Source organism: Setaria italica, unplaced genomic scaffold (genome assembly GCF_000263155.2).
Source record: "Setaria italica strain Yugu1 unplaced genomic scaffold, Setaria_italica_v2.0 scaffold_10, whole genome shotgun sequence".
Lineage (NCBI taxonomy): Eukaryota > Viridiplantae > Streptophyta > Magnoliopsida > Poales > Poaceae > Setaria > Setaria italica.
In genome coordinates, this window is record NW_014576734.1 from 207,694 (window position 1) to 221,414 (window position 13,721).

Below are 13,721 nucleotides of genomic sequence, written 5' to 3' on the forward strand. Positions count from 1 at the left end.
ACTACACTACCATCCTAACATAGACAACCCTCATTTCATCTGTTGCTCACACCATCTCTGCAGGAATATGAATTTTGCTTCATCTGTTGGAATGTTCATGAAGAACTCTCTTCTTGTACCAACTTCAAAATAGGACAGGGAAGCAAAGAACTCCATGCTGCTTGGAGATACTCCACATTGTAAAGCTAGCTGTTGACACTTCTTGATCTCTTCTCTTTCCTTAAACTCTTTGTCAACTTGTCTCTTCAAACACTTATGTTGGTTGTGATCAGACTGTGACCATTTGTCCACAAAACTGTCAAGTGCCTGAACAATTGAACTTTTAGATTTTTTTTCCTGGGCTAGTTGCTGTTGATTTTGAGCTATTACTGCTCAGCCTCTTCCTTGTACTGATGCTAACAGGGCTGTCAACATAAGCAGTTGTTGGTTCTTTTTCTTATTTTTCTTGTTCTTCTTGTTCTTCTTGGTCTTCATCTACTGAAGGATTGAATGAAGTAGAACCATCTACAACGCTCTCATGGAAGATCTCCTCAAGCTGGTCAATGTACTCTGGTGCACCAGCTTGTTTTTTATATTCCCATTTCTTTCCCTGCAAATCAAGTTAATGTTACCTACCTGTGTGTTTTCTTCCCACCAGTTCAAGAACAGAAATTCACAAGTATGAACTTACCTTGGTGTTCTCTTCCCACCATTCATCTGATGCTACCACATTTCCATCTGAATCCCTGCCCAACCCACTGTTTGTCCACAAAGCCTTCCAAAAAGTGTACAATGTTTTCAACCCTCCAAGCCTATTCCTTAACTGCCTCCTTTCATGCTTCAACCCAGTTTGTAGATAATATTTTTCTTCAATTATCTTGTATCCTTTAGCTGACATGATGCCCTTATGATAATTGCCTTCTCTAACTTGCTCAACACACAGATCACATAACAGATGTGTATTGGCTTCTGACAAAAAGCCTTGTCACCTTTTATCTAGTTCATGTACAAAAATTCCAAGATTTTGGACAATTAGGACAACACATTTGGAAATGTAAACATCATACAATATCTACAATCAGGACAATCAAGCATAGTACTGAAACAAAACCAATTGAAGCAACAAAATTGAGTCATATGCATTCATGGCTGCAATTCTACAATTTAGAGTATTATACATTCATGGCTGCAATTCTACAATTTAGTCACATGACACACAAGAATGTGTACATCATACTGTCCATGACTCTCTACACAAACCACAGTCCAATCAACAATTTGGAGTGTTATGCATTTCAAGCTATCTCCCTACAGAAACATCCTACAGAAACATCCCTACATAGTCCAATCAATTCAAATCCTACAGAAACATCCCTACTGCCAATCCAACACCTGGAAAACCGGTTCTAGCAACACAATTGAGTAATATGGATTTAGAAATTGTTACCTTGCTGCCTGGAAAAACAATTTCAACACCTTCAGCAACATCTCCATCATTTGCACACTCAAATTCATAGAAACCTTCTTCATTTGCCAGCCATCCTTCTCGACGACGACTTCCAGATGCACCAGCACAGGGAGGTGCAGCGAACAAAGACCTTGTTGCTCCACGACAGCCGCTACCCCTGCCGGATCCACCACCGCCTGTGCCACCACGACTTGCGCCGCCCGCTTTCCTACCCACTGCGCCACCACCTCTACTCCCACCGGCGCCGCCACCTCTGCTCCCACCAGCGCCGCCCCCCTGCTTGAAAGCCACCACCTCTGCTCCCCCCCCCCCCCGCGCCTCCACCTCTCCTTCCACCGTCGCTGGAACCTCTGGGCGCCTCGGATCCACCACCCCCTATGCTTCCTCTTGCGCCATTGCGGGCCATGCGCAGGCCAAGGGAACGGCCGCTGCGGCCTGGAACAAGATAGCCCTCTCCACGGAGGATTTCAGAGTACGAGGCGATGTCCGTGTACTCCTCCGCCTGCGAGTTGAGATCCAACGCCTGGAGGCTGGCTGGAGGACCTTGGCAGGACTCCGCCTGGGAGAAGAAGTCGATGGCGTTGCCAGCGAACACCTCCTCCGGCTGGGATAAGTGGTCGTTGCTGTGGGCGTCCATGATCTCGAAGAGGAGCAGACCGGATTATGTGGATCTTGGGTGGCTAAGGTGGGAGTTGGACGGCGGCGAGGGTTGGAGGGAGATGGACAGCGGCGAGGAGTTTGCGGAGGAAGTCGCGGTGGAGGAGTACGGGGAGGAGGTGGTGGCGCGGGAGCGACTTGCTCCGGATCTGGGGTGGCGCGATTGAGATCTCGGGAGGAAGGGGAAGGAGGAAATGGTGGCGTGTGTGCGGGGGGACGTGGGGGGTGGGGGGGAGGAGTATCCGAGGAAAATGAGGTGCGGGATCTATTTTAGTCCATTTTAGCTAGCCTCCACTGGCTAAAGGATTAGAGGGGGGCTAAAGTTTAGCCCACCAGATTTAGCTGGGGTGTTTGGGAAGCTTGGTGACTAAAATGGACTAAAGTAGGGGTGCTAAAGTTTAGCACCCCTCTCCCAAACACCCCCTTACATAAGAGTATGAACGAATCTCTTCTCTTCTAGGCATTAACCATCTCATCGTGTGCAATCCAGTTACAGGACAGTGGACGTCACTACCTAAAATTCATCAGGATCCAGACTTCAATCATGTAGTTATGCTGGCCTACGATCCTTTATGATCCCCACACTTCTATGTATTCAGCTTCAAGCAGAAGTGTTCCTCGGCCCGTGTAGTAGTTGGCCTCTACGCAATTGAGATCTTTTCATCTGAGAATTTCAAATGGTCATTGTATGATGGATGGACATTTCAGAATGATATGACCATAACTTACAGGCCACACTTCTTCCTTCAGGGAGCATTGTATGTGCATACAGTTGATGACCAAGTTTTGGTGATTCAGACAATGAACCAAGTAGTTTGGATGAATCATAGGATCATTGGGCTTCCTGGGTACAAGCCCACCCCCCTTCAACAATTGTTTCTATGGATGCCTTGGGCAGTCAGTGTCGGTGTTTTAGACCGGCAACCCGCCTAGGGGTACCCTAGGTGGTCTTTTATGCGGTAAGGGTCATCGAGAATCAAGGAATCAATGGTGACATAAGGAACACGATTTAGACAGGTTCGGGCCACTAGATTGCGTAATACCCTACGTCCTGTGTGTTGGTTTGTATTGATCTTGGAGATTGTTGTTTGAGGGAGGTCCCTGCCCGGCCTTATATACCCGGGAGGGTAGGGTTACAAGTCTAAGTCCTAGTCGAGTACTATTACAGAGTTCTACTCAGTATCGGTCTGAGAGTTTTCCATAAACATACAAGACTAGTCCGAGTAGGATACGCCCATCCTTGTTCTGATCATGTCCGAGTACGTCCCTTAGTGGGCCGTCCGAGGCCTACCCGTGGGTCTGGGGAGTAGTCCCGACAAGCCCCCGAGTACTTTGTAGTCGTACGCCATAGTTTTGGGCACTGCAGGCACTACCCGAGTAGTTTGGCAGACTGAAATGCCCGAGTACTGTCACGTGGCTGGAAGGTACTCTTTCTGCAGCTTCGAGTTGTCTCCGTCCCGAGTAATTTTTATATGGTAGTGTGATGTCAATCGCACTCAATATGGAGTAGCCCCCGAGTCTTAGGTTGAGTCGAAGAATCAGGCTTAGGGTCAAACCAGCTTTTGTCCATTTTACCCTCGGAGATCTTAAAAAAGAAAAAGCTGACCAACGGGTACGGTACCCGCAGCCCCCGAGCACTTAGGCGATTCCTATCGTTGAAGTGGTCATCAATCCGTTGAATGTAGTAACCGTTGGGTGTTTATTGCAATTAATACATGATTTAATCTGTCCGTTGCGCAACTGACACGTCGAATCCGGAGCCAGCGGAGATAAATCTGGAAAGCCCCCTTTTCGGTTGCTGTGACGCCGCACGGGCATTAGATCTGTTCTTCCTCCTCCTCTGCGCCTTCGCTCGCTTCTTCGCCGCCGTCAGTGCCACCGCCTCCGCCATTGCCGTTTAGATCCGAGTGGAAGCCTCTTCCTTAACTTGAGGTTGAGTCCATTGGATGCGCTCCAAGAAGATGGGAAAGAAACCCGAGAAGATCCAAGGCAAAGCTCTAGCGATGGGCAAGGTCAGATCCAAGAAGGGGAAGGAGTTTGTGCTGCCAGCGCCGAAGGTGGGGCCGACGAACCAAACCGCTCCGCCACCACCTGGGGCAACTTGGCAACACTCGGTGATGAAGGAAGAAGGAGTCCAGGCGCTAGTCGATGCCAAGCTCCTTCAGCCGAAGGAAATCATGCAATGGCGCCCCGCATTTCCCAATGCGTGGCAGTTTGAAGAACATCTGGTGGAGACGATGATGCTTGCTCACTTCATGGAAAGGGGACTGGCCGTGCCTACCTCCGACTTCTTCAGAGGTATTCTCGAGTACTACAATCTTCAGCTCGTCCACTTGAATCCCAATGGAGTACTGGACATGGCAATATTTGTACATCTGTGCGAAGTTTTCCTGGGAGTACCTCCAGCCTCGAGCTATTCAGGGAAATTGTTCCGTTGCAAGCCTCAGCCGAGTGCCCAGCGGACGGAGGTCTTTGGAGGCGCCGGGTTCCAACTTAGGAACTCGAATGCATACATTGAGTATAATCTGACTGACTCCCATGGGGATTGGAAGAAAAGGTGGTTCTACATCGGGAACCATGATCCTCGCTTGCCTGTGGTGACTGGTCACGCACCCAAGCATGCGGAAAACTGGGTAAGCGAGCCTGAGGACACCCCTGAGCTTGATCTCCAGATGCAGCAGATCACCGAGTTGAAAGCACTCGGTCTGACTGGGATCAACGTGGCAGCCAGCTTCCTGAAGATAAGGGTCCAGCCACTTTAGAAACGTGTGCACCCGGGAAGTGAGTACAGAGGTCTGAAGGATCCATCGTGTATGTCTGAGGAGGACATATCTGACGATGACGTGGAGGCGTTGCCGGCGAAGTTTTTCAGGAACTATCAGGGAGTACCAATAATCCCTGCAGCCCTTCATCAGTATGAATCTTGGTATGAGCCAGAAGTGGTAAGTTTTTCCTCCTGACTTGTTCTTCTTTGACTTAAGATTCTTGTTGCTGACACCGATTTGTTGTTTAGAAGTTCCGAGTTCTTGACGGCTATGTGGCATAGTCAGAAGAAGAGTCGGAAGCCGTCGTCGAGGAGTAGGAGGATGAGCCTTCTCCTCCTGTCAAGAGACGCAGAGTAGTCCGCAAGATGGCTGCGGCTAAGTCTGCTTCAACCACTGAAAAGTCTCGGGGTACCAAGGTATGTAGTCGATAACTTGTATGTTATTGAAGAGCTTGAAATGCGTTATTGATGTGGTGAATCTTGTCTTGGTTCGCGAAGGCTGTAGATGAGGCTGCTTCTAAAGAAATAGTTGCGTCCGACCCTGACGTCGATGATGAGGCTGTTGACACGGTGCCGGAGAGGGTACCATCAACAGAAACTGTGGTAGCCCCCGAGTTAACTGCGCCAACTCCTCCGGCTGCCATGCCACCCATCGCCGACCAGGCGGTTCTGGGGCTTCCTGCCGGAGTAGCGAAGGAGGTGTCTCCAGTACTTGCTACTGGCACTTTGCTATCCAATGTGATCGCCAGTGGTAAGCGTTGCCCCTTCCAATTGTAGTCATTTGAGTAGTACTGTAGTCTTGACTTTGCTTTTGTAGGTCTTGGTGAGAAAACGGTGCCGGCGGCTGTTCCCATGGCTCCAAGTACTCGGCCGCCTGTCGCCGAGAAGAAACGTGTGCGGGTGCCGCCACGCTCAGCCCGGTGAGCTTTCAGTTCTTTTCTTGAATGATGTTGGGTTTGTCTTGGAGTCATGAAGTGACATTTTGTTGTTGCAGAGCTGCAGATGAAACTATTCTTGTAGAGACAGGGATAGTGCCAAAACCTTTGACTACAGCATCAATTCCACTGGAGGACTTCATTGTTGAAGAAATACCCGAGGTTGACGATGGCCGTCTTGGAGCTACTATGTCGATGCTGCAAGACGTGATTCGCTCAGTGGAGGAACCCGCTGCTGCATCAGGCTCAGGGAGTGCCGGCCTATCATCATCCTCTGGCGGAGCGCTGGCTATTGTTGAGAAATCCATACAGTGGACTGCTCCGGGTAAGTGCCTGTAATTTGTTATTGTAATCATAGTCGGTAGCTGATATGGTGAATGTTGCAGGTGCTTCTCTCGGTGCGATTCCTCGTCGTGTGGAGGGTACCCAAAGGCCAGTACTCAGCCCGCCTTCTGACTTGGAGCTCCAGAGGGCCATGGATGTGTTCCGGGGCGTCCAGGTGGATATTGCTGATGTTACTGCATGACCCGAGTAGTCATGAGACATGAAACTCAACACAGCATACTCGGATCTTTTCAGGAAAGAAACCATCAGCTGGAGCAGGAATGTGTCCCACTGAGAGACGCGCTTCGGGTTCATGAAGTCGGGGCGAAATCCTTTGCCGTGGAACGCGCGGATCACACCGTTCTGCAGGAGAAACTGGAGAGCCGCTACAAGTCCTTGAACAAGAAGTATCAAGGTAAGCATGGCGACTACTTTGGGTGTGTCCCACTGTAGTTGGATGTGACCTGAGTCCTTGTGCTTTGTAGAGCTCAAGAAGCAGGAGGCGGCTGCAAAGAGCCAAGTTATTGATTGGAGGAATGCTCACGACCGAGTGGCAGATGAAGCTGAACATCTTCGGGCCGCGCTCGCGGAAGCAGAGGCTGCTTGCGAGCATCAGCGAGACCGAAAGATGCAAAACAGCGTGATGCTTGCCATGGCCATGGTGGCATGTAGAGATCATGCCCAGACCTTGGGACAGCTTCGGGGTGAACTCCAAGAATTGTCTGGAGCAGCCAAAGACTTGGTGAATGCTATAGCCCCCGGGGAGGAAGGCGTAGAGCCGTAATCGCTAGTAGAGCGATTAAGAGCTGCCCCGAGTAAGGTGGCGAGACTTTGCAAGACTGTTTGCAAACAAGTTCTTGCGGTTGTGAAGTCCTACTACCCGAGGGCAGACTTGGCGGCAGCTGGAGATGGCGTGGCTCACAACTGCACAGATGAAGCATATGCGTAGTACCTCGAGGAGGCAGAACCCATTGCAGCCAAGATGTCAGAGTTCGTCTCCTTAGAAGAACTTTGAGCTTTTTGTGTGTACCCTTGTTCTTGTATCGAGTATGTTGAAACTTTTGAATATCAAGATTTTTGGTTTTGTTGTATCATCGTCTTGCGAAGAGTAGTTTTTAATCCATGTCGTCGAAACTCAAAATATTACGACTCTGCTGTGCCTGACCCTCCGGGGAGGGGATGCGTCTCGCTTGACCTTGAGGTTTGGGGTCGGCTTCGCTCGACCCTGAGTCCTGGGGTCGGCTGAGCCCAACCCTCGGGAAGGGTAGCTCCGCCTCGCCCGACCCCGAGTGAGAGTCCGCCTCGCCCGACCCTGAGTCCTGGGGTCGGCGGAGCCCGACCCTTCGAGGGTGGAACTCCGCCTCGCCCGACCTTTGGTCCCGAGGTTTGGAGTAGTCGAAGTCCCCGACATGTAGGATAAGCTTGGCTTGTGGTAGTCCCGAGTGTCGAGTAGTCGTAATGCTGTTTGAGTACTCGTCTTCTCAGGGACACGGGTGTAATGTACTCGGCTGTCCTTTGTTGATGTACGGGTGTACTGTGCTCTTTTGTCCATTACGGAGGCACGGGTGTACTGTGCTCCTTTGTCTGTTGCGGCATAAGTGCAGTCACATGGGCAGAGTCAGGAGTTGTCAGACTCATTGATCACGAGTGCACAGTAACTCTTGAGCTGGTGGTAGGTGTAGCTTTCGGCTATAAATAGGGCCATCTGCTGGTCGAACCAACTCAAGCTCCTGAGTAGCAATGGATTGCCTGCGGTTGCTTCTGTTTGAGTGTAGAGAGCCAGCAAAGAGCACACCAGTGCTAGAAGATTCCTCGTAGATTAAGGCCACCTTGCCTCCACAGGCTCTTGCGCTCGTAGGGATAGCCGCGATGCTAGAAGAATCCTCGTAGGAGGGTTCGCCGCCTGCCTCATCTCGCAGCTACTGATCCAGCGGAGTACGCGCTGGAACTCGCAGCGAGTGATGGGTGATGAGTGCCGAGGTCTTCATCCCGCTCTGAAAGATGGTGGAGGTGCGGCCGTAGAGTAGATAGGCTTCGCAAGGCTAGCAAAAGAGCAGCCTTGGTTCCCTCTAGGCGTGTCTTCCCGGATTTGACGTTGCCGCTGTCCTGGTGATGGCGGTAATGGAGTACCTGGATGTGCCTTGGGTAGGATACCTGGGCGTGGCTGCATTTTGCATAGCTTCCTTGAGTGTAGGCCCTTCCTTCGGTCAGCAGACCTGAGTGGCCTTGTGATATAGTAAAAGACTGAGGCTTAAATGCAGCCCTCCAGTAGGCAGGTGCTTGTAGTCTTTGTTGAGCCGAGTCCTCGTACTCGTATGTAACTTGATATACTCTTGTTTCAGTAAAGATGAAGAGTTTGTATCAAGGAAAGTTTCCTTGTTGTATTGATAGCGCGTTGAAGAGAACACCCCTTGAAGTCGGTAGTCGAGTAGTCATCTCGAGTAGTCGCCTTGAAGTGAGTACTCGGGTGCTACTATGGGTAATAGCGACAGAGGTGTTCTATATTCCAGGAGTTTGGCACCGGTTCTCCCGAAAGCTTTTGAAGTCTGTAAGATCCGGGTCCTGTAACCTTTGATACAATGTAAGGACCTTCCCATGGGGAATTGAGTTTATGTAATCCTGACGTGTCTTGAATACGCTTAAGGACCATATCGCCCGAGTTAAAAAGATCTTTCCTTGACGTTGCAGTCGTGATAACACCTTAAACCGTCAAGGTATCTAGCAGATTGCACTAGTGCTGCGCATCTTGTTTCTTCTAAACTGTCTATATCCATTCGCCGCGTTTCTATTGCAAGCTCTTCGTCGTATTGTTCAACGGATGGTGATTGCCACATGATGTCGGCGGGTAGTATGGCTTCTGAGCCATATACCAGAAAATAAGGTGATAGCCCCGTAGTTTTGCATGGTTGGGTACGTAGGCCCCACAAGGCATTGGGTAACTCTTTGAGCCATCGGCTGCCTTTGGTGTTGCCGACGTCATGTAGTTGTTTCTTCAGAGCATCGAGTATCATGCCATTAGCACGCTCGACTTGACCGTTGGCTCGCGGATGAGCAACTGAGACATAGCGAACATCGATGCCGTTGTTCTCGCAATATTCCCAGAAGTCGTGATTATTGAAGTTTGACCCGAGATCTATGATAATCCTGTTGGGAAAACCATAGCGATGGACGATGGCATCCAAGAAGTCGAGGACTCGGTCTGCCTTTGGGCAAGTAACCGGTTTGACCTCGATCCACTTGGTGAACTTGTCGATTGCCATGAGTACTCTGTTGAATCCTCCTGGCGCATTTGGTAACGGGCCAATCATGTCGAGCCCCCAGCAAGCAAATGGCCATGTTGGAGGTATTGTGACTAGCTTGTAAGCCGGCACATGTTGCTGTTTTGTGAATAATTGACAACCTTTGCACTTCTGGACTAGTTGCTTGGCGTCGGCCAGAGCCATTGGCCAGTAAAACCCTGCTCTGAAGGCCTTGCCAACTAGTGTCCTCGAAGAGGCATGGTTGCCGCAGATTCCTTTGTGAATTTCTTCTAGGATTTCTTGGCCATCTTCTCTGGTGACGCACTTCATGAGTACTCCAGATGATGCACCTTTCCTGTGGAGCTTGTCTCCGACTAGAACGTAATTCTTTACTCGTCGGGAGATTTGCTCAGCTTTATTCTTGTCGGATGGTAGCTGGTGATCTTGGATGTAGTCGATGAAGGGTGTCTTCCAATCGACTTCTATCATCATGATCTCTCGAGGGGCGTCAGTAGTCGGGACTACTGGCGGTGTGACCTATTCAGGTATGGATGGCTTGCGTAGTTCGTGCACGAAGATTCCTGCTGGAACTTCTGCACGAGTTGAGCCCATTTTGTATAATACGTCGGCGGCAACGTTGTTGTCGCGGACGATGTGATGGAACTCCAAGCCGGAGAATTTGTTCTCCAGTTTACGGACTTCTTTGCAATAAGCGTCCATGTTGTCCTTGTTTCGGTCCCACTCGTCATTGACCTGATTTATGACGACTAGGGAGTCGCCGTACACCAGTAGTCGTTTGATGCCGAGGGAGATTGCAAGGCGAAGGTCGTGTAGCAGTGCTTCGTACTCGGCTTCGTTATTGGATGCTTCCCAGAATATCTGCAGCACGTACTTAAGTTGGTCTCCCTTGGGGGAGATGAGTAAGACGCCTGCGTCCGCCCCTTCAAGTTTGAGGGATCTGTCGAAGTACATTACCCAATGCTCTGGTTGTTCGACTAGAGTAGGAACTTGATTTTCGGTCCACTCGGCTATGAAGTCGACCAAAGCCTGAGACTTGATGGCAGTCCTTGGCTTGAAGCTCAAAGTAAGAGCTCCGAGTTCGACTGCCCATTTGGAGATTCTACCCGTGGCATCTCTGTTATGGAGAATTTCGCCAAGCGGGAAGTCGGAGATGACTGTGATGTTGTGCTCTTGGAAGTAATGGCGCAGCTTCCGGGAGGTGAGCAGAATAGCATATAGTAGCTTTTGTATCGGTGAATACCGAGTTTTGGAGTCTGAAAGTACTTCACTGACGAAGTAAACAGGTCGTTGGACCTTGTAAGCGTGGCCCGGTTCAGACCGTTCGACTACTATTGCCGTGCTGACGACATGAGTAGTAGCGGAGATGTATAGGAGCAAGTCCTCGTTCGGCGAGGGAGCGGTGAGTACAGGAGGCTTTGACAGAAAGTCTTTGAGTTGTGTCAAAGCCTGATCTGCCTCTTCCGTCCATTTGAACTTGTCCTGGCGTTTGAGAAGCTTGAAGAAGGGTAGACCCCATTCTCCAAGTCTCGAGATGAACCGGTTGATAGCGACCATGCAACCGGTGAGTTTTTGCACATCCTTAATGCTGGCTGGAGCCTGCATGTTTGTGATGGCAGATATCTTCTCAGGGTTGGCCTCAATGCCGCGATGGCTAATGATGAACCCGAGTAATTTGCCGGAAGGTACTCCGAAGACACATTTAGTAGGATTGAGTTTCCATCAGAAAGCGCGGAGACTGGAGAAAGTTTCCTCTAAGTCGGCGATGAGTTCCTCCCGGTGTCTTGTTTTGACGACGACGTCGTCAACATAAGCTTCGACATTGCGATGAAGTTGTTTTTCAAAGCACATCTGTATGGCCCTTTGGTAAGTTGCTCCTGCGTTCTTGAGTCCGAAGGACATTGTTTTGTAGCAGAAAGCTCCAAAGGGCGTGATGAACGCTGTTTTGGCTTGATCTTCCTCTTTGAGGCTTATCTGATGATAGCTGGAGTAGCAATCAAGGAAGCATAATAAGGTGCACCCGGTGGTGGAGTCAACCACTTGATCAATCCGGTGTAGCCCAAAAGGATCTTTCGGGCAGTGTTTGTTGAGGTCGGTGTAGTCGACACACATTCTCCATTCATTGTTTTTCTTACGAACGAGCACAGGATGGCGAGCCAGTCACGATGGAAGACTTCCTTGATGAATCCTGCCGCGAGTAGCTTGGCTAACTCTTTTTTGATGGCGTCACGTCTGTACTGAGCAAACCGGCGTAGTCGTTGCCGTTTTGGAGTAGCTTTGGGATCGACGTTGAGGGAATGCTCGATCAGTTCCTTGGGCACACCTGGCATGTCGGCTGGCTTCCAAGCGAAGATATCGTGGTTAGCCCAAAGGAAACTGACGAGCGCGAATTCCTATTTAGGATCCAGCCCTGTTCCGATCAGGGCTGTCTTGGAAGGATCACCGGTCTGGAGGTCAATCGATTTGAAGTCTTGCTCGCTGGCGGGTTTCACCTTTGTGGAGCCCGACTTGTTTTCCGGGATCTCGAGTTCAGTTGGATGGAGTTTCTTTGAAGCTACGAAGACTTGCTGCATGGGACTAGGAGATTGAGTAGTCGCAGCAATTTCCACGGCTTCGGTGTCGCACTCGTAGGATCTCCGGAGATCTCCTCGGAGCGTGAGTTCTCCTTTAGGACCTGGCATCTTGAGTACCAGGTAGACATAGTGTGGTATGGCCATAAACTTGGCAAGTGCTGGCCGTCCGAGTATGGCATGATAAGAAGTCTCGAAGTCGGCGACCTCGAATCTGATGTACTCGGTGCGGTAATTCTCCTTAGTGCCGAAGGTGACGGGAAGGACAACTTGCCCCAAAGGTATGGCCGCGTTGCCGGGCACAATGCTGTAGAAAGGTGAATCCGTTGGAGTAAGCATGTCCGTGACGTCGAGGCACATTTTCCTTAATGTTTTGGCGAAGATAACGTTGAGGCCGCTCCCGCCATCGATGAGTACCTTGGTTAACTTTGATCCTGCCACGACTGGATCCAAGACTAGTGGAAAATGGCCGGGTTCTGAAAATTTCGTCCATTGGTCCTTTCTGCTGAAAGAAATTGGAACTTCCGACCACTTTAGCGGTGTGGGGTCCGTCGGCTCGATGGCCATGATCTCCCTGAGTACGAGTTTGTTAGCTCACTTGGATGCAGTGCCGGGAATGCCGCCAAAAATGACGTTGATGGTTTTTGAAGCTGGTTGGAAATCGTCGTCCTCGTCTTCGTCGTTGCGGGCTTTGTTTTTACCCTTATCTCTGTTTTTGGCGTACTCTTCAGGAGTTGGTGGTGCGGGTAAGTCTCGCATGACTCGGCGCATGCTGTAACAGTCCAGTGCGGAGTGCTTGCTACTCGGTGCCATGGGCACTGCTTTTTGTGTAGCTCCGTGAAGGTTGGTCCATCATCATTTCTGCGATGTCCCTTTTTCCGAAGCTGGTCATGGCAGCAACGGTGTTGTCGGGCTTCCTTTTGCGATTGTGGTTATCTGGATAGGAGTTCTGAGCATCGTTATGCCGAGGTTAGTCTGTGTCATTATTGTGGGTGTTGTCGCGTCCGCAGTTACGGTGGGAACCGAACCGTTTGCGTTCTTTGTCTTCTTCATCGGCCCACTATTGCACCATGAGTTTGAGTTCTTTGACATCGGCTGGCCGTCGGCGACCGAAGTCTTGGTATGTTCGTCGATCATAGAGGCCGTTTTGGAAGCACTCGATGACATCTACTTCGGAGATGTCCATGATGGTAGCCTTCTTTTCAAAGAACCGTCTCAGGTAGTCGCGAAGGGTCTCGCCCTCTTTCTGCTTAATTTGTTGTAAGTCGATCTTGTTGCCTGGTCTAGCCATGGAGCCGGCGAAGTTGTTGGTAAAAGCCTTTGTCAAGTCCGCCCAGGAGTCGATGGACTTGGGTTTGAGTGACTCGAGCCAGGTCAGTGGTGCGGGTTCCATGCATATGGGGAAATGAATGACTTTGGTATCGTTGTTGCCTCCGGCTGCTTGGACGGCTAGCGAGTAACAGTGGAGCCATTGAACTGGATCTTGTTTGCCATCGTACTTGGTAATGCCGGTCGGTTTGAACTTCTCGGGTAATTTTGTTTTCATTACCCGGTTTGTGAAAGCAGGAAAGTGGTTATAGTTGTCGACTTCCCGTTCGCGCCGATTGTTGAGGATTTCTCGTAGATCACTGATGTTGGATAACTCGCGGTTCTTCCGAGTAGGGCGAACACTTTTAACCGAGTTGGTGCAGCTGGCTTCACCCACATCCTTCTGTTGAGTAGGAGCTTTATGCTTGCTTGGACCTTGGCTGTGTTGCCGGGGTTGGT

The 13,721-nt window shown here is 50.2% G+C and overlaps 1 protein-coding gene across 1 annotated transcript; it reads right to left on the reverse strand.

The window, feature by feature from the left end:
- Positions 1–436: 436 nt before the first annotated feature.
- Positions 437–877, reverse strand: LOC101783537. Its single transcript, XM_004987191.1, has 2 exons — positions 671–877; positions 437–589 (listed from the first exon to the last, which is right to left on the reverse strand). Exons 1-2 carry the CDS (start codon positions 875–877, stop codon positions 437–439), a joined length of 360 nt encoding a protein of 119 aa, XP_004987248.1.
- Positions 878–13,721: the final 12,844 nt, after the last annotated feature.